At 45.7% G+C, this 21390-nt stretch overlaps 1 protein-coding gene across 5 annotated transcripts in view; it reads right to left on the bottom strand.

Moving 5' to 3' along the window:
- Window positions 1–5686: 5686 nt before the first annotated feature.
- The window catches only part of CYRIA (CYFIP related Rac1 interactor A), a 109655-nt gene continuing 93951 nt past the window's right edge, over window positions 5687–21390 (bottom strand). For 4 of the 5 annotated variants that reach the window (XM_077153245.1, XM_077153246.1, XM_077153247.1 and 1 more), the window contains 8 exons: window positions 20518–20623; window positions 18577–18713; window positions 18000–18077; window positions 17740–17856; window positions 17571–17650; window positions 16424–16550; window positions 11937–12007; window positions 9271–10500 (listed from right to left, as the gene is read on the bottom strand). In XM_077153245.1, coding sequence (XP_077009360.1) covers window positions 10437–10500; window positions 11937–12007; window positions 16424–16550; window positions 17571–17650; window positions 17740–17856; window positions 18000–18077; window positions 18577–18713; window positions 20518–20623 — 780 coding nt within the window. In that variant the 3' untranslated portion in view covers window positions 9271–10436. The other variant, XR_013172549.1, reaches the window with a different exon arrangement.

Here is a 21390-nt window from a genome sequence, read left to right on the forward strand (position 1 = left end):
CCCTGGATGCCTTAGATTGGACATTTTATAACCTTGCTTTAATTTGGACATTTTCATGGCCTTGGAACTATAAACTAGCAACTTAATAAAATCCCTTTTTTAAAAGCCACTCTGTTTCTGATATATTGCACTCTGGCAGCTTTCGCAAACTAGAACAGAAGCTTTGCAAATACTTTCTTAATTTTCTGTCCAAATTACTCTGGGATGTATCAGGGTATCACACTAACCTGTACAAACCAATAAGATCTCGATCCCTATCAAGGTTCCATGTAATTGTGGTGCTCAAATAAATTGACCATACAAGTTAAATTAGATAGTATGCTGCAAAAAATATAAATTTTACACCAAATAAACATCTCTCTTTGATCTCACACAGAAATTGCAGTTTTGAAGCACAGTCAATAGCATCCTTTACCCTTTAGTCTGATTTACCTTAGTTCTAACCAGATCTGCTTTGTTCATATTTCTTTTTCAGTCAACCATTGCTAGATGGAGTAATATTGACTTTCATAGCTGCAGAACACTTGCTTTGGGTCTCAAGACTTTCCTGTTAAGCTACACTCTTGGATGCAATTCTCAGAGTTTTCACATTATTGTCAGTTCATAATAGTGAGTCATTATACTATTTGTCTTTTCGTTTCTGGATTATTTCATTCACCATCCTGTCCTCAAGTTCCATTCACCTAGCTGCATGCCTCACAACTTCATTCCTTCTTACATCTGCTCAATATTCCATTGTATGCGTACATCACAGTTCCCCTTCCATTCCTCAGTCGATGTACCCTTAGGCCACCTCCATCCATTTCAAATTGTGAATACTACCACCATAAACACCAGAGTGCAAATATTCATTCATGTCCCTGCTTTCAGTTCTTCCAAGTATATATCTAATACAGGGGTTGCAGGCTCATATAGCAATCCTATATTTAGCTTCCTGTGGAACCACCTCCCTGCCCTCCAGACGGACTGCACCATTCTACTTCCCTACCAACAGTGAATAGGGGACAGTACATCCTCTCTCCATATTTTCTCTAGCACTCGTATCTTTCTGTTATTTTTTTTAAACAGTTTTATTCACACACCATACAATCCATCCTAAGTAAACAGTCAGTGGTTCCCAGTACAATCACATACACTGAATGTTTTTCACCCTAACATGAGGAATGAATAGGGATGCCTATTTTCACTACTTCTATTCAACATTGCATTAAGGTCTAAGCTAGTGTAATAAGACAAGAAACAGAAATAAAAGGGATTCAAATTGAAAAAGAAAATTATCTGTATTTGTAGATGACATGCCAGTCTATGTGGAGCAGTCAGTAGGCTTCAGGAAGACCTAAATAAATGGCGGTATGTACTATACTCATGGGCCAGAAGACTCAATATTGATAAGATGTCCATTCTTTCCAAACTAATGTTAAAACTCTATATAATCCCAATATTTCATCGGGGGGTTAGGTAGAAATCAACAAGCTGATTCTAAGAGTCATATGGAAATGCAGAAAGTCTAGAATAGACAAAACTACTTTGAAAATAAGAACACAAGTTGAAAGATTTGCATTATCTGAATTCAAGATTTATTATACAGCTATGTAACTGGGACAGAATGATATTTGTGCTGTTAGACAATTAGATTGATGGACTTGAACACAGGTCAGAATTTATTCACACGTGTGGTTGATTTATATTTGGCAGAGGTGCAAAGGCAGTTCAGTGAATAAAGGACAGTGTTGTCAACAAATGATGCAGAAAGTATTGGCCACTCATGTATAAATGGTAAAGTCCAACCATACCTTACACCATATAGAGATACTAATTCACACTGATCATAGATCTAAATGCAAAACCTATAATTATGCAACTTTTAGAATAAAAGTTAGGAGCATATCTTTGTAACTTTGGGTCAGGAAAAATTTCTTAAATATAACACCAAAAGTGCAATCTATGAAATAAAGATTGATTAATCAGATATCATCAAAATGATGAAGTTCTGCTTTACTAGAGAGCAATTTCAGTAGTGCCAATGGGGTAAGTGATAAACATTTGCTACTAGGTCCTATTTTTCTCCCTTGCCCAAATGTGTCATTGAAAGATAACCCATATATGAGATCTGTTTTAGTTTGAACATCTTGGGAAAATGTTTATATTGGAACTTCTTATCATAGATCCTGGATAGATTTATCTAGCTGAGAGCAGCAGAACTAAGGAGAGGCAGATACACTGGGAGGAGTGATAGGGATCCCATGGTTTCTGCATGGCCTGGAGCATGGATGTTGCAGGTCATACTCATTTTATGAGGATACAAAAGATATTCCTTCCTCAAAGCCCATCCAGCCCATGTCAAGAATCATGGCTTGGAGGATAAAGTCAGAGCTTGGTTACAGTCCTCATTGCCAGGCACCTATTTCATACCATGTGCAGTGCCTGGGAACGGAATTCTTGGCAAAGTGAAGCCCCGACCAGAGGGAAAACAGTAGGCAGAGCTGCATCTGTGTGAAAGCATGCGAGTCTACCCTCGCATGATTGGTGGCATGGCCTTGGCTTCAGCCTTGGATGAAATGAGGGAATTCATTTTCAAATGCACCAAATACATAATAAGTGCAAGCTTTCAGCTAGGTCATGTAAAGAGAGGGTTAAATCAGACACGAACTTCAAGAAATCCATGGTCCAGTGAGAAAAAAATGTCTCCAGGTCCTATCATTGAAAATTTTAGCTTATGGGTGACTTAGGAATAGTTAATAAAATGCAACTTTCAATTTGAAACAAAAAACAATCTGATGTTTTTTCTTTTGAGGGGGGAGAGAGAGAGATTACTTCTGCTTGGGTGGGACATGGAAATTTCAAAGAAGAAAGTATATTTCAAAAATGCCTTGAAGAGTGAGTAGAATTTTTCCAGGCAGGTGAGGGGAAATAGAATTTTAGACAGAAGGAACAGCACTATCAGAAACAAATACATATGAAAAAAAAATAGATGATGTGTTCAGAAAACTGTGAATAGCTTGTGAGCATGGTGAAATGGGATGCATGTTTGAGAGCAGGTGACTGAGATGAGGACACTAAACACAGTTCAACTCATGGAAAGCCTTATATCTTAAGCAATTGTGATTGAATTATCTTATTGACAGTGTTTCTTCGGAGTTCTGTCTGCGAGAACCTATAGATGTTCTGTGAAATATAAAATAATTTCTTCAATTGAGAATTGTTATATAACATATGCCCCACCTTCCTATGGAGATTTACAATTTATGCAAAAATCTGGTAGTAATATGAACAAGGATAGAAAATAATCTGTTTAACATTATTTAAAAAATAATTGAAAATTGATTTTTTCATGAATACCAATTAATATCTATGAGAAAATATTTTAGGAAATAAAACTAAAGAAAACAGTGTGCCACTGACCTGGTCAGACATATGTCTTGGAAGAGAGGGCAGTGGCTATGTGGAGTATGGATTAGAGAAGGGAGAGTAAAGGTTGCTGATCTTCTTTCTAGGGAAGAGATGACGAGGCTTGGAGTAAATAAAGCAAAACCCAATGGAGACAATGATTGATTCTGAGAGTTCTTTAGAAAGCACATTTTAAAGACTTGATTGATTGGAGGCGTGGAAGTTGTGAAGAAGAAGAAAGAGCCATTCCTATGAGTTTGGCTTGACTCTAAAAACCCCATAAATATGAAACCTCAAAATGATTCTTCAGCTTTTCCCAAACCACTTTCTGCTCATCCTATGTGATCTTCATAAGTCTCAGGACAAAGGAAAATGCTTTCCAAGCTATCTATTAACTTTATTTGAGGAAGGAACTTATTATGTTTGATACTTGGAGTTCTAGAGAGGAAGCTGAACTAACCAATAGGATTTGTAGATTCCAACATAAAAGGCTGTAGACTGTTATGGTAGCAGTGTTCCTGGATTGCTATCCAAGGTGCTGAATCAATTTGTTCTGTCACCCTTCTGCCTCTTATTACTCAGCTCTCTGACCTCGTAGCTTTGCCCCACATCAAGGAAAAACACACCTGGCTACCATGTTGGCTGACTACCCTTGCCAGGATTAGCTGACTCTGGCTTTTGATTAAGGCAACAGCTGGACTTCTGGCTGAAGCCTTCTGTGTCCACAGAGGTTAAAAACATCCCTCATAGGTTGGTAAATATTTCCTCCAGGAATAAAACTGGCCAGTGCAGGAAGCAGATAATTTGCTACTGTGGATACTTGGTGAGCTGCAGAAATTAATTCAGAGTTTCATTTCAGCACAGTCTTGTTTCAGGACCCTGAAATTTCCCCTTTAAAGTCAGCCTCTATTGCTCACTGACCTATTGAACTTGACCCTCTGAGGGACATTCTCTGCTCTCAAGCACATAAAATCTAGTGGAAAAAAACAATCACAGAATTTTAAATATCATGGGCAATAATCAGTAGTATGTAAATTCAATGCATTAGGAATCCAGAAGAGAAGACAGAGGGGTTAGCATGGGATGAGGTATTTAGGGAAAGCTTCTCAAAGGTGGTGGAGAATGCCCTGTTGTCATGGTTAGGGACAGGTGTCAACTTGGCCAAGTGGTGGTACCTGTTCATCTGATTGGGCAAGCACTGGCCTGTCTGTTGCAATGAGGACATTTCATAGGATTAGGTCATGATCACGTCAGCTACATCCACAGCTGATTCCATTTGTAATCAGCCAAAGGGGAGTGTCTTCTGCAATTAGTGATGCTAAATCCAATCATGGGAAGCCTTTTAAGGAGGACTCAGAGGAGACAGATTGCATTCCTGCTTTGGCTGGTGAGCTTCTCCTGTGGAGTTCGTCCAGGCCATCCATTGGAGTCATTGGCTTTGCAGCTTGCCCTGTGGATTTTGGACTCTGCGTTCCTACGGTCACGTGAGACACTTTCATAAATTTTATATTTGCCAGTGTTCCCTGTTGGTTCTGTTTCTCTAGAGAACCCTAACTAATACACCTGTCCCTTGATATTTGGAGGAAAACAATTTGAAATCCTCCTCCAAATCCTTTTGATATTTTCGAGAGACATACCTTTTCAAAGTATAAAGAGCCTCTTTCAGTTACTTGCCTTCAAGTCCTATCATTGAAAACTTCAGCTTGTGGGTGGCTTAGGATTGGTTAGGAAAATGCAGCTCCCAATTTGAAACAAAGTCTCCTCGTGGTGCAAAAAAAAATTAAGCAATGAATGGAAAGTGCAGGTAGGGGAGCAGGAGGAATCTGGAATGTGCAATTTGATGGGGAAAACTGGAAGATTTGAAAAACAAAAAGATTTTCTTGAGTGAGTATATAAACACTTTCAGCCTAAAGATACTTTTCAACAAAATTATGGGATTTTTTTTAAAAATCCTACTTATCACCATTTCAGAGGGTATTTTGATGGAGATATTTTGCATAAGGTATTTGCAAAGTACCCACTTTCAGCATTCCCAGGAATTCCAGATGCTTCCTCATGAGACAACAGACACAGGAAAAGCTACCGCAATAAAATACCATCTCTGGAACTTGATGTATGCAAGGCAGAAAATCTCCCTTCTCAGGAATTTGACCCTTGAGCTAAAACAGAGTGGCTGAGACCTCCTTTCACTTACCATGTAAGATGTACTATTTGGGTGTGATCAGCTGAGTTTCATACTAACAGAGACCAGGATTTTAGTATTGGATAGATTAATATATTTAATGACTATAAATACATTAAAAATTAACCAATCGATACTATTTAGTATTATTTAATCAGTCAATTCTGGTATGATTACCAAATATACTGAAAACCTTTCAAAAGGCAAATGACAAATTCTGCTTATTTATAAGCCAGAAAGTGAAATCAGGCATGAATACACATTTCAAATGTTCACCAGGTTTAAAGAATGTGGCCATTTACCCCTACCTTTTCCAAGAGAGCCTTAAACAACAACTGAGTTTCCGGCTGTTATGAAGGTTTTTATGAATCACATCCCCCGAGTTCTCATTATCTGTATTCCTCTTGAAAATCATATGCATACCCTACTTCCAATTTTTTGTAACTTTTGGCTTTCAATTAGTTCAATTAGGGGCACAAACACACACACAAGCTCCTCTTTTAAGGCCCCCTTTCTTCTTTCGGTTTCCAACCTTTATCCATTTACAATTTGTTCATTTGTCAATTTAAGAAAATTTTCTCATTCTTATTCATTTCTCTCTGTTACCCTCTGAGCACTGAATAGTCCAGTTATCGTGCCTTTCTCTTATATACAGGACAGCATGGAAGGTCTCTCCTGGGGACTCTGACCCACTGAAAGCACCACAATTAGATTTCAAGCAATCCGCTTGAAAGCTGCAGGAATTCAAAGTAATGTTCTAGAACAATCACAATGTTCAATAGTTAAGATAATTGTTTTAGTGCTTAAATTGTCTGAAATACGTTCTTACGCGAAATAGGTTATTTGATGATTCTGCAAAATCCACACAGTGCTGCTGCAGTCGAAAGAATTACAGAGCATTCCGCAGTTACCCTTGGTCAGAAATACTGATTATGGCAGGAGTTGATTAATTTTTACATCATCCTCAAAATTTAAGTCATACACACTAATATATTAATATTTAATAGTAATTCATTATGGCTTATTCTCTATGGATGTGTCTAAATACTTAAAAATTATTTCTAAAGCACTTTGCTGAGTAATAATTATGTATTCATATGTAGGTATGCAATAAGTGATTGCCTACTTATATGCAGATATATATACAGAATTGCTTTCTAATTTCAACTTCCAAAAGGTGTGTGTGTGCACACATGCATTTTGGGGGGCAGGCTGTAGGGGCAGAGTTTCTTAGCACCCCTGGACAAGTATGTCTCTTGTATCTTTAGATTCCCATGTTGTCACTGTTTGTTTTCTGCCTTTCTCATAATGAAGAGACTTTGCTGATATGAATAAAACACAGCTGGGCACCAAGAGTAGTCTATGTGGGCACTTGTTTCTGTAGTTGAGGAAACTGAGGCTTAGAGAGGTGGAGGGCAGATGGTGTGACTTCCTGGTCCTCAGAGTAGGTGCCAAGCAAGCATCTATGTGGAACACTGAGCACATGCTTCTCACCCACTCAGCCTTGAGCAGAATATAAAATAGAAGTGTCTTTTTAAATATATGTACCAAACTTTAATTTTCATTTCACACCCAAAACTTCTGTACAAAAAAGAGGCAAAGCAGGCAAAAAATTACAATGACTTTAGCAAACAGCACGTGATACCTTTAAAACAGCTTTGTGTATGCAACAGCCTTCATGGATGCAGCAGGGAAATTGGGTTCCAACATTTTTGGTTCTTTACGATAAGGTTCCAGTGTTTATCATTGACATCGAGAAAAAATGAGTAGCTGTCTAGGACACAAGCTTCAATGAGAAATCTCTGAATTCTATTGCACAATTGTGTCCCAAGATTAAGCAGGCTTCATTTTCGAAGGAGCATAAACTTATTTTTACCTAAATGTAATGATGTGTGAAAAAACTAAGTATACCATTAATATCTTGATATAATGGTGAAGACTAGCAGCAAATAGTGATGAAGCATGAGATTAGGTGATAGTTAGAAGATAATATCCAAGATTTTCTTTCTGGTTGTTACTTCACATCACAGTCTTAGCGGGCCCCCACAATTCAAAACATCCACTCACACTTGGTTTTTATTACTGATTGTTAATGGCACATGAAAGGTTTCTGAGACAAAGTTGTAATTCCAAAGTAGCAGTGCATCTGAGAGATGTGATTTTCACCTTGTTGCTTGCCCAAAAGAAATATCTGAGCTATGGCAAACACCCTTTATTTGAAAACTCTGAGACACTGATTATGAACTATGGCCAACACTGACATTGACATCGAATATAGCGTTTTCCCCTAACCCACCCACAGGTCCTAGACACGTGTGCATGCAGCACCAAAAAAAAAATCAGTGATTGTTCAAGGGTTCCCGGTGCCTGGTGGACAGTCTGTTAAAGGAATTTGTCTCCCATGATAGCTCTGGAGTGGACCCAATGCCCACCCCTGCTACTGATCACAGACACTCAGTTGGCCTGTCCGAGTGATAGTCAGGCTCGGGCTTTTCCAAATCCATGTGTTGGAGTCTCCTGGCTATGAAACAAGGTGGCCTGGCTAAAGTGGTACAAGCCAGCAGCCTCTCCCGTATGTTTGGTCCCATTTGATAGAAATCCTAATTAAAAATTATAAATGCACTCAACTATTTGATAGAGCTCTTGTTATATCTTTTTTCATTTTTAAAAAATTTGACAGCTATTCCTAACATTTTCTCATTTAACCGGTTGCGAGGCAGCTGTGGTGTGGACGTACAACTTGGGTTTAAGTTCTGGGTCTGTGCCACATGAGTTCTGTGACGGTTGACAAGTTCTTTCCTCTGTCCAAGCCTGGATTTTCTTACCCGATAAAGGAGGAAGATGGACCCAACGAGAGCAAACATTAGATGCCTCTAAATTCTAGTCTTGACAGTTGATTGCCCGAGCAAAACACATGACTGCCAAATAGAAGAACAGTTCTTAAGCTGAATATTTAATAAATTTGCTCACCTGGAGTTATCCCATTTTCTGGCTCCCTCCAGGGTTTTAGAATCCCTAAGTTTGAACAGGTCTTGAATGCCATCTCACGTAGTTCTGTTCTGATGAGGAGCCCCCATACAAGCAGCTGTACTTGTTCTGCTTGGAAAACTCCAAGGAAGGGGTCTTTCATTTAGATATAGACCAAGGAATCTATAGAAAAGTACTGTCCTGACACGTAAAAGCATTTCTTTGTTCAAACAAAACAACGAAAAAAGTATTTCTCCCCTTTTCTTAGAAGACTCAAGGGGATGCCAGCTGGCCACTGAAGTCTGAAAGCAGTGGTATCTGACCACTCATTCTTTGGGATGTGGCTAATGATGCCAAACACCGATAGAGCCAGACTTAACTTCTGGGGCTCTCATTCATGGGCAGTTCGCAGTCTTCTTTCCTTCTAGCAGAAACAGACAAGTCATTATATAGGCCAGACTGAGGATTTATTCAGAAGGGACCAGCCTCATCCCCGATTGTGGACCTGCAGGCCACAAGGAGGGAAGGAAAGAGCATGGAGCCAGGGGTGGGGCCTGCAGGGCTCGGGAGCCACAGTGTAGGGATCATGGTGGAGATGGAACAGGAGATGCCCAGGGCCCCATCCTCGTCTACACCCAGGCTGTCCGATCTACAGACACGTGGCCTTGTACTCTAGCTGGTCCTCCAGATAAGGCAGGTTGCTTCCTGGACTTGACCTATTAAGGAAGGGGGGGGGGGGGGTGGGGTGGTTCAGCCATTGGTGGCTCTGGCTTTAAATCGGTTCTTTGAGATGATCTACTTTCATTGACTGTTTTAAACATGAGGAAGATGAGATGCTGTGACCTTGAGCAAATGTCCCAAGACTGCACTGTGGGTCATTAGTAGGGCTGCATCCAGGCACCCTCAGGCCAGAGCTTTAATACCACAACAGGCTTGGGGAGGAGCTGCCTCGTAAATACAGGTACCCAGAAATCCAATGGTTCCAGTTCTCCTGTAACTAATGGGCCTACACCTCTGTCCCCACACGAATGGACCACAGAGGATGAAGCTTCTGTTGGGGGGGCTGTGTTGCCAGCACACCAAAGAGAACCGGAAGCTCAGGAAACTTACCCATAACTTCAAATCCCTGTCCCCAAAGACAGAGGGTGGGGGCAGAGCTGACTGCTGCCCGCGCCACCTGTTTCCCGCCCACCACCGTCACCTGTACAGCTGCAGCAGCACATCCATCCATCCCTGCTTTCCTCTCCGTGACTGACTGAATTGCAGGTTGATTTTCCTCTTGCAAAATTAAAAGTGAACATCAGAGGGATATAAAACCAGACAGAAAAGGGCATATGCTGATAAATAAAACACGTGCAAACAGAAAACTTGCACGTCTGGCTTGCAGTCTGAGGAAAGAGAGGGGGGCGTGATGAATTCAAAACACTTGGGGTTTGATACCCCACACATGCATTTTCCTTGGATTCCTCTCGCCTCTAAGGATAGCAGTTGTGTTTCCTGTAGCTGAAATGACACAGGAAATCAAACGCTCTGTGTTTCTATGACACTAATTCCTGGAGAGGAGCACATCTAGAATTAAAGCACTACCACGGAGCAGGAGGGACTTCCGACTGGTATAGTTATAGCGGAAGGACTTCAGTGACAAAGACCAAAGTCTCCAAAGCTGGTCGGTCCTTGGAGTCGGGGGTTTTGTTTCAGACGGCAAAGGTAAGGCTCTCGAGTCGATTTATGTTCTGCCGGGTTGAGTCAGTCTGGATACAAATTATGGTCCATATATTTTCAGTGACAAGAAGGAAAGGGTTATGTAAATACACAAGTATTAACATCAATCTGTATTAAATTATGTAAACATATACATCTTCTGAGGTCAGCACATAGATCCTCTTCTTGGAGCGGAGCTCTACTGAAGCATTGCTCGAATCTGTTTGGAAGTCGACTCGTCATTCAAGTGCTTCGTGGTGAACCTGGGCGGAGAGAAAAGGAAGAATGTCAGCCTGCACGGGCGCTCTGCGGACGCCACGGTAATGGCGCGCCAGCCCCGCTCTGCTGGGAAACAAAACCGGTACTTAGAAGTTAGACTTTGGCTTGGTTCTCTAGATCAAGAGCCATACTTTGGGGCCCAGGGTATTCTCAGCCAGATTTCAGTTTGATTCTTCCTTCTAAAGGAGTTCTGTATTACAATGATTAAACAAGCAGATCTCTCACCGATCCAATGCTTACACAGGGGAGATAGAGGCTATATAATTTTCTGGGAAGACTTCGTGAGATGGAGTGCAGAACACTGACCATCTGTGCTGCCCCTGCTGTGCCTCAGACTCCAAACCATGGATTTGCACACCAACATGGCCCAAAATGTTAATGCTCACAGCTCCTCATTCCCCGCTGCCATGACTAGGGGCACAGTACAGACCCACCAACCCCGCAGCAAGGAGTCTGTGTCCCCAGCTTCAAGAAATGGAATGAGCAGAAGGGAAAGGGGGAATTTACAAGCAATGGATTCCGGGCACGCCTTGTAGGTTCTCATTCAAAGCATTTAATCCTCCCAAGTTATAAATCTTTGCAGAAGAGGTTATTGCTTCCATTTTATAGATGATAAAACTGAGGTTCAGGGAGGTTAAATGGCCCATTCCAGATCAGAAAGCTAACCATTTGTGATTTGTGAACAATTTGTGATTTTGGATTTGAACCGACATCCGGGGGCCTCAAAAGCCTGTGCTCTTCGCTCTGTCGTCTGCAGGAGGCAGATGCCAGCACTCGGATGGAGCCCGTGGCCAGACCCAGGGCCCCTTCTCAGTGGAGCCTCGCCCGGAGCAGACTGAGCTGCGTACGCCTGTGCAGGAGCCCCGGCCGTCCTTGTTCGCAGGGGGCAGCTGTGACAAGCTGGCCACGCTGGGGCGGATGGCATGGAGCCGAGTCCCCGCGACACTGTCCGCCCACGGGAACCACCAGGAGCTCGAGAACAGGCCAGTTGACCCAAAATACATACGCAAGCCCCACCCGGTGACTCTGATTCCTTTCACCTGGGGCTGGAGCCCAAGCATTGGGATTCCTTAAAGCATCCCATCCAATTCCCCTGTGCAGCCAGGCCTGGAACCACAGGGGAAGGGAGAGGGACACCCAGGCAAGCCTCTGCCTCCAAACACAGAGCACAGTGGCCGGGAGTCAGGCTGGTGGCTTGGAGGTAAGGCCTGGCTTTTCACTCACTGCGTGACACTCGGCAGGTTGAGTTCTCTGAACCTCAGTTTCTTGCATCGGTGAAATGGGGTGACAGAAATGGTGCCAATGGCTCATGAGCTTGGTGGGAGGACTTAATGCGCCAAAATGCACGTGGGGTTTAGGCAGGCGCTTTAGCCCTTGGTCCCAAACAGTCTGTTGCCCTAGCAGCAGATGTGAGGCTCACCTGAGGGCGTTCAGCAGCCCCTCCACGCTGTCGGGAGCCTGCTCCTTCAAAACCTTTATGCAGCCTTTCATCTGGAGGTAGAAAGCACAGTTGCCCATCAGAATCTGGGGATCCCAGCCTGGATAAAATCTGTCCATAATTACGCATTAGTTCTGTCCACAGAACCCAAGCACAGAAAGGACCAACACACCTTCCCACGCCCCCAGGCAGCGGGGCGACAGCAGCTCCCCTGATGCTATGGGGTTCTGTGCTAAGTCGATTGGGCCACCATTCGCTAGAGACCACAATTGTACATTTTACTGTTCCAGTATTTGGGGACAAAGAATTGAGACTTGATTTTTCCTCCTTACGTCCCAGGGGCCAAGCATAGGGCTTTCCCTGTCGAAGGCGCTCACTTCGTATTTACTGAATGAGTTAAAATCCCGATCATCTTATGCCATCCTTCAGCCCAGAACCTCCCGCTCCCTCAGCTCTTCGATCGGTAAAGCGTAACGATGTTTCAGAACTCAGCTGAAGCTCACTGGGTCTGGGTAGCCTTTCCTGACCCTGCCGTCCTCACCCCTTTTGTGCTCACAATTGTTCTTTGGCACCTGTCAGAGTACCTCGGGGATTTCCGTGCCCAAATTAATTTGCAGCTGTTGGAGGTACAGGACTACGTATCTCAGAGGTGGTGAAGGACCATAGTTGAGAACACACACCATATGGGGGCAGAAGGCCTGGGTTTCGTCCAGACTCGGTGGGTTAGTATCTGCACCATCAGAGCACATCTCACAGCTCTTCATGCCTTTGGAACACCGTTTACCCATAATTTGAGAAGGGCATGAAAACTAAACATCTACAGGTCACATTATATTATGCACATCCTGGGGTGTTGTCTGGCAAAACAAGAATCTTTTGCAAAGAAGACATTCACTTGCTTTAAACTCAGGAGTTCGTGCCATCTGTTGGATTTGATCATACTAAGGGCCTCTTTTTAAATGATGGCTTCTAAAGGTTTTCTGCGGATCTGCTTCTGGGATGTCAAGGTTTTATCCCCAAAGCTTGATGGACCCGGACAGAGTGATGGAGGCAGCGGGAGCACAGGGTTGAGAATAAACTGGGGTCATGCAAAGGCCCACCAAGAGAGACTGTCAGGTGTGGGCAAGGCCTGGGGAGGCGGAGATGCGGCCCCTACCCCAGAGAGGCTGGCACTGCAGTGGGGGGAAAGAGAAGCTTGCTAAGTTAAGCCTCGGGGGCGGCGGGGACACAGAGGTGGGGAACAGGGTGGAAGAGGAGTGGGTGGGCTTCAGGAGCGGTCAGAGCCGGAGCAGGTGTAATGTCATGGCGTCTGAGGGGTCCGGGGGCTGGAGCGGTAGGAAATGGAGAATTCAGGATATCTCTTGATCAACTACAGGGAAAGGGGTCAGAAAGAAGCCAGGCTGGCGGAAAGGGGTGCGATGGGAGCCTCTGCAGGCGTGAAGTGTGCAAGCAGGAATGGGGGTGAGGAGGGCGGGCAAACGAATCGAGGCAGATTCCAGCCGGCAGTGACAGGCAGGAGGGGTGTGGGGTGAAGGAGAGGAGGCGTGCGGGCAGTTCCTGGAAACTGGGCTTGGCAATGGCGGGAGGTGTCAGAGGCCACCAGGAGGAGGACCTCATGTCTCGGGACGGCTGGGCGAGTTGGGATGGGGGCAGGGAATAAGGAGTAATGACAGATGCGCCGCTGAAAGGGACTGCAGGGAAATCAGCTGAAAATGGATTTGGGTGCTTGGCACCCAGAGTCACCCACTCTTTCCTCCACAGCGCATTCCCCGTGCCCCCGAGTGGTTTGCTCCGACATGCCCTCTGCTGAAGGGTCTTCCTTCCCCCCGTCCACCTGGGGAAATCCTCAAGGCCCACCCAAGCACCACCCTCTGGCCCCTGTCTCTGCCTCCCAGCAGGAAGGGCTCCTCCCCCACTGGGCGGGGGTGGCAGGAAGCACAGCTCTTTCACACCCCGGGGCCTGTCCTTGTAACAGCATCTGCAGCCCCCACTCTGGGTCCCGCCAAATAAGCACTGATGACCCACAGATGATCCTGATTCCCTCAGGATCTAGAAACCCAGTGCTTATCACGCCAGCCTAGAAGCGGATGGGCCCACGGGGGAGGCCCCTGTAGCATCAGAGGAAATGGCCATGTATATTTGTCCTCAGCAAACCCGAACCTGTTTTAGACACATGCAAGCGCCAATGTGAACAAACCATTCTCAGTGAGAGTGGCATGAACAGCCCATCAAAAGGACGTGTGAGTGGATGTGACATTATACCCTGGTCATGCACTCAGCAGAAATCCTAAGTGACATGTAAAGCCACACTTAGCAAAGATCAGGGCTGCAAGACATAATTATACCCTGTGTATTTTTAGTTGACTGTGAGAAAAGAAATAGCTATGATTAGAATGTCCTATGAGTACCAAGTACTAAACTCCATCCACGTTCAAGTGAAATTTACGGGTTATTCAGTTATTTATACTCAATCTATGGTCTAGAGATGTTGAAGCCTCACAAAGAATATGACAAAAAAAAACTTACTGATGTGAAAAAATGTCCATAATATACTGTGATGTGAATGATGTTTTTAAATAGCACATAGAGCATGGGCCTAATGTATTATGTACGTACACACGTGCACATAAATACCTACTAAAGAATGGGCATATACACCATGACTTCTTTTTTTTTTTTTTTTTTAACATGGGCAGGCACCGGGAATCGAACACGGGTCCCCGGCGTGGCAGGCGAGTGCTCTGCCGCTGAGCCACCGTGGCCCGCCCTGCATGATTTTTAACAGTGAACATCTGTCAAGGGACACGTTCCCACAGATACACTGAATTTTCTGTATTTTGATTTCCTATATATCCCAATTTCTTATAGTCAATATTTATTCTCTTGGTAAGTAAAAAATATTTATATTAAAAAAAGCTATGGAGACCCCATGAGGAGCTGTGCCCAGCTGTGTGAGGAACCCAGAATCTCAAAGCGAGTAATCCAAGTGGTGTCCTTCATGGTACTAGGTTCCTTGTGCTCTTCAGACTTATGACCAGCCTGGGCATCGGACTTGCTCTCTGTGCAGGGCTGGGGCAGCAGAGACGCTGGTCTGTGCGGGTGAATGAACACACAGACAGCAGGCCGTGTCAGAGCCAGTTAGTACAGGGAATGCGTGGCCCTCTTCTGCCCCGAAAGGTTTACATTCACCCCAGGGGCACACTATGCGGTGTGGGGCTGAGGGCAAAAGCTGGGTTAAAGGGCGGCGTGCTTCATCCCACAATCAGCAGGAAACCGCCTGCACACGGAAGTCACGTGTTGTCCATGTACACTCATTATTCGTGCATTCATTCATGCAGCCGCTTTAGGGTGCTGTGCCCTAGGTGCCGTGTCCTACATGTTGTGCCCTATGTGTCCGTGCCCTGTGTGCCACGCCATATGCTGTGCCCTATGTATCGTGTCCTATGTGTGTGCCCTGTGTGCCATGCCCTGTGTGACATGCCCTAGGTGCTGTGCCCTGTGTTCTGTGCCCTGTGTGCCATGCCCTCGGTGCCGTGTCCTATGTGTGTGCCCTATGTGTCCGTGCCCTGTGCGACATGCCCTAGGTGCCGTGCCCTATGGGCTGTGTCCTACATGTTGTGCCCTCCGTGTCTAGTGCTCTGTGTGCCGTGCCCTAGGTGCTGTGCCCTACGTGTGTGCCCTGTGTGCCGTGCCCTTTGTGCCATGCCCTAGGTGCTATGCCCCTATGTGTGTGCCCTGTGTGCCATGCCCTGTGTGCTGTGCTCCGTGTGCTGTGTCCTATGTGTGTGCCCTACATGCCATGCCAGCAGTGATGGGTCACGGTCTCTGCCCTGGTGAGAACCACCTGCGTTTCATATTTGAAGGTTCTGACCGAATGCAAGCGTCTCGGGGGCCAAGGAAAAGGCTGGCTCTGACCCACATGGGCACAGGAAATGCGCTCCCACACAAGGTGATCTTTGAGGAGTGTCTTACAGGCATTCTCCCATCAGAGAGGAGGAGGAGGGACTGTGTGGTAGGGAAAGGGCGGGAGCCCGTTCAGGTCAACAGAAGGCATAAAATCCAGGTGGGGCAACATGGAGGGCGTGTTGGGAGGGAAGTGGGCTCTGACCCTGGTGTCTTGTGCTCGGTAGGTCCCAACTCTTCACAGTTGAGCACGCTTAAAAAAAATAAAGAATATATGTGCATGTCCCACTGGGCAAAGCGAAGAGTGGTGTGGGGCTCCGTGACTCCCTCCACTCAGCTCCACCCGGGGACCAGCTGCTCTATCTCAGCCTCGCTGGCCTCCTGAGAAGTAGGGAGGTTTTGTTTTAGGTGCGTGGTGAAGCCTGGACCCCTGGCTCTGAGGACAGTGGCTGCGCTGCGGGTAGAGCAGGAAGGACTGTGGTCAGCGGGAGCCGGAGGAGGCAGGGGGCGAGGCAGGGTCTGCTCAGGCACACGCATGCGGGCCGCGCGCTCCGCGGCTGGCTCACGTCAATCTTGGACGTCTTGCAGAAGGCTCCCACGGGGTGCACGTGGTCGTAGAGGATGATGACGCCCACCATGACGCGCATGCAGAACATGAGGGTCTCCTCGCTGGTGAACCGGCTCCTGTACTCCCTGCAACGACAGCACACAGCCTCCGCACACGCGCCTCCGCGGGCCTCGTGGCTGCCCGCTATGCACTCCTCCACCCTGCTCAGGGGGACGGGGACAGTCCCAGCCCTGCTAGCGCCAGGTGAATATGTTCTTTAAGAAACCCATGATGATAATTCTCCTTGGCTCTACCCACCCGGCAATTCAGCGTGAAAATAAGGTAAATTAGAGGGTAGTAAATTCTCCGCCCGCCTGCCCTTCAGCCAGCCAGCTCATCATGCACATCGCTTCCCTGCACATCAATCTTGAATATTTTATAGCAGGTCCCTCTGGCTGTCCAAGATTATAGAGAATAATGGCTTCATTACAAAGAAAAAGAATCAGGCTCATTTCTACGGAGCAGCTATCTTGTCTCCAGCCAGAGTAACTTCCTTTGTTAAGATGCTGACTGCAGATCGAATTGGACTGGGAAAGATACCCGAAAGAAATGATGCACCATCCACTGGGCTGAGGGCATTGGTGGAGTTTGAATTTTGTGCCTTTCCCTTGACAGGGTCTTTGATGCTTCAGATGAGTCGGGCCGTTCTGAGGGCCCTCTTAGCACCCGCCCACCCCACCCCGAGGAAGACGGCGACTACTTCTGTTCTGGACTAACCCTTGACTTTGCTGTGAGCGAAATACTTGAAACGAATGCCATCTTGCACTTGAGCAGAGCATTAAACTGTAAAAACACTATTGACACCTCCGGCACTCAAAATACTCTGAAAGATGAGGGGTGCCCTGGGCGCGTCACTGGGTACAGAGAGTAAGGCTGAGGGAGACGAGATCCCCTGTGTCCTGTCTGGGGGTCCCGGCCACAGCGCACCCCAGCTGGGGCGTGCGCCTTCCCCATCCCCATTGCCGCCGCGCCCTCCGTAACTTCCACCCTTTCTTTAAAGTGAGGAGTTGGCCTGTATGCAGAGAAGCTGCTGAAAGAGAGAGAGACACAGAAGGTAGCCTGGCCGGGTGGACTCGGGACGGGAATTAAGGTCTGCTCTCACTTACGGGGTTTCCAGCATGACTTTGCAGACGCTCGTCATGGTGCTCAGGCAGTCCGTGGTGTTCTCAATGGGCAAGGTTTTGCTCTACATGGGAGACACCAGCAGGCAGTCAGCCCTGCGGCCGCTGGGACGCGCGAGCCAGGGATCACGCCTCGGGGCTCAACCGCACTTACTTCGGACACAAAATGCATCGTGGCATTGCTGAGGGTTTTCAGCATGGGGGTAGCTTCTGCATAGAAGAGGGACATTCGATTGGCCATTTCATTGTTGACTTCATTCTCAATGTCTAGCTGAATGAAAAGAAGAAGAGGAGGTGCAATTTGCAAAGAGATGAATGACGTGGCAAACTCACTCTTCTCCTGGCGCCCTTCTAGAAGCAGAAAACAAAACTGCCAAAGAGAAGGGCGTACGGCCCCTCGGGCCAGGGACTCACGTGCATGTTGTTGATCCGATTGCGGCTTATCGTCCTCCGGTAGTAGCTGAAGTCATTCTGAATCGCCGGGTTCCGCATCTGAAACGCAGACAGGAAAGAAGGACACTTCTCAGCCTCGGATAGGGGATGCATTAGGTGACTGATGCTAGAGGCTCAATATAGCAAGACTTCGCTTTGTTATGCAAGAGTCGGAGCAACTTCTAGTTAAAAAAAAAATTTTATATATATATACATTATATATATATATATATATATATATATAGCTTCATTATTTTAAAATATGCCCTGCTTTTACAGTGGGCTAGAATTCAGGGCAAGTATATTGTTCTCAGTGAGGAACGACACTTGAAAAGGTTTTTCTTATCCCATTCAGCAGATTCTGAATGTCCATGGACAAATCCTATCTTAAATTCGCGTGACTCCAAGGAACACAGACTTTTGCCACTTTATAAATACATCTCTGGGGCAGGACCGAGGCCTTCCTCGCCCCGCCAGCCCCCAGAGTGGCAGTGCGCCCACCGCTGTGGGTTCTCGGTGAAGGCTCGTGGTTACGTTTTCAAGGCGTTTTGATCCTAACCTTCAGCTCATCGAATCGGAGGGTAAAATGTAGAATTTCTGCAAACTCCTTGGCCAGGGCCTGCTCGCGTTCCAGGTGCTGCGTGGGCGTGTAGGGCGGGCAGGTCAGAGATTCTAATAAACTCTGAAGAGCTTTTTCTGCAAGTCAATGGATAAATAGAAACATAAACATGAAACAGCCTACGGAGATCCTTCAGAAACACGCTTCTCGGCCATGTGAACAATCTTGCAGATAACCTGCCTGCATCTTTCCTCTCCATGTCGCCTGCAGTGACTGACGTGTGGGGACAAGGAGAAGGCATCCCACAGGTGCCCAGGCAGGTGTCCTCCCCTGCCGGAGACTCCCAAGGCCACGAAGTTTTGTAACTGTCTCTCTAAACTCAGCTTATTTTATCATCACTCCTAATTCCTCAAACTCTTAGGAAACCAGATTTGTGGTTTTGGATCATGTGCAAGACACAGGATGAGATGAGGCTGCAGTCTGCACAATGTGAGCCAGACTGCCTGCTTGGCGGGGAAAGCCTTCTGGTCCTGGTTGAGCTTTTCTCTGCATCTGCCCGCTCACCTAATCCCAGGTTCGAACCTAATCCCTAAGCTTCTGACACAGCCCTGAGCATATCTTTCTTCACTCTTGTCCTTGCAGCAGACTCATTACCCCCACTTATCTGTTTCAAACCTATCCTTTTGTTTTCTCTTCCATATAATTCTAGCAACCCTGAGTCATTCAGCCAGCCCTGTCTACCAGAGACTGACAAACTGGCCCAGTGGCCAAATCCAGTCCATTGCCTGACTTCTTTTTTAAATAGCTTTACTGGAATGCAGCCATGCTTATTGGTTTAGATGCTGCCAGTGGTTGCTTTGGTGCTACAATGGCAGAGTTGATTAGTTGTGAAAAAGACTGCATGGCCCGCAGTGCCTAAATACTATCTAGCACTTTCCAAAAAAGTTTGCTGATACCTGTATACATAGTCCTTAAATGCCTTCCAGAGCACCTTTGCAAGAGAAACTTCTTGCCTTTGTTAAACATTTCCCACTCCAGGATCTCACTGCACTCCTGAGGCAGCCACTCCTACCCTGGCCTGCTCTGACCCTGATGTACATCTTCCCTTCTGTTGAACTATAACTTGACTCATTAGGAGCTCAGTTTGGGGGGCTTAGAACTGCCCTTTGAGGAAGCAGAGAGAAGTCCATCTCCTCTTTTACCAGACAGCCTCCAGGAAAATTAGTTCAATTCACTCAGCTTGGCTCCCATGGGGGCTTGGCTTTGAGTCTTGTGACCATCATGGCCATCTATCCCTCAACTTATTTCAACTCTTCTAAAATGAAGCACTTATTTTAAGGCAAAAGTAGAGTAGGACATGACTCTGCTTCCTTCTTCTTGACCCACCACAGCAACTCGTGTAACCTGATGCAGAATTCCTGCTGCAGAGAACATCACACTGATGAGTATGTTGAGCCTATCGTCAACCAGACCCTGCTTTACACTTGCTTCCTCAAGGCCATCCTCTACCTGCACAGTTTTTTAAAGCATATGGACAGAACTTTATGTTTGTTTTCCTTGTATTATTTATATTAAGTTCATCACACGACTCCAGGCAACCAAGTCTTTTTAGGTCTAGCAGGCAGCATGAGCTCCCAGTTCCTTTGACCACTGAAATGTGATGAGCCCACCGTGAAAGTGTCAGCAGTCGGACACAGCTGAGAACATGACCAAAGGGACATCCACCAGTGGAGACATTCCCAAGGTGCCACTGATTTCGGGGGAAGAAGCTCTGTGGTAGGCTGGAAGAAATAAAAGTGATGGGCCCTGCCGTCCACGAACCGCCTCTTAATACATGACAGGTGGGCACAGGGGCCCTAACCAATCCGTCAAGTTGATGCAGCTCTGTCCCCACAATAGAGCGTCACACGTGGGGGATGAAAACTACAAACACATACTCACCTAGCCTTATGGAAAACTCGTAAAATCTCTTTAGCCTCACAACCAGAGGACACACAGCATTCCAAGCTTTTTCTTGAAGCTGAATGTCATTGGGATTTTGAATTGCCTACAAAAAACATGATAGAATTGTCTGTTTAAGAAGGAATAAGCTTCACCTCAAAATGCCTTAAGATTGAGAAATGATTTTAGTAAAAAACACAATTCCTGGTATACTTTGTTAATATGGACTACTTAAATCGGAATCAGTTCATCAGACTGTCCTCTAAGATGCTCCTTTAAAACGGAGACATTAGCACCCGGGCATAATGTAAATGGCTCTGCAGTTGGGGCCCATGCAGCGTACTTGTTTCTGCTGTCCTGAATGCAAACCAGAAAAAGAAAACCCTGCACATCTAAACTGGAGGCAATTTGCCCCTCATCATCACCATTTGATTCTTCTCAGGTAGAGCTTGTGCGCGTCATAAAGTCCAAATTCTGTACTTAATTTCCTTTCTCTAAAATATGCATTACATTCCTGCCGATCTGTGATGTTACCTAAATTGCCTAAACTAAATCATGACCCCTAAGTGGAAAAATAACCTCTTAATAGGCTGCTGCTTTCCTAGATACACTGTCTTGTCAGGGTTTTAGCAGCCTGGGTGCTGTAATGGGAGCAGGGTTCTTTTCAAAAGGATGGCAGAGTGGTGGTGTGTGTGTGACTGCGTGTTGGTGTTTATATAAAATTAATTTTTTCAAATAAAAAGTGCATGAAGTGTCTTGCCTTTAAGGCATTATGAAGGCCCAGAAGTCAAATCAACAGTTCCCTTTCTTTTCTTTTCTGGTTGCTATTCTTTTGCTGTTTATTTATTTAGTCTCACATTACAAGATGACAGA

Source organism: Tamandua tetradactyla, chromosome 3, assembly GCF_023851605.1.
Source record: "Tamandua tetradactyla isolate mTamTet1 chromosome 3, mTamTet1.pri, whole genome shotgun sequence".
Classification (NCBI taxonomy): Eukaryota; Metazoa; Chordata; class Mammalia; order Pilosa; family Myrmecophagidae; genus Tamandua; species Tamandua tetradactyla.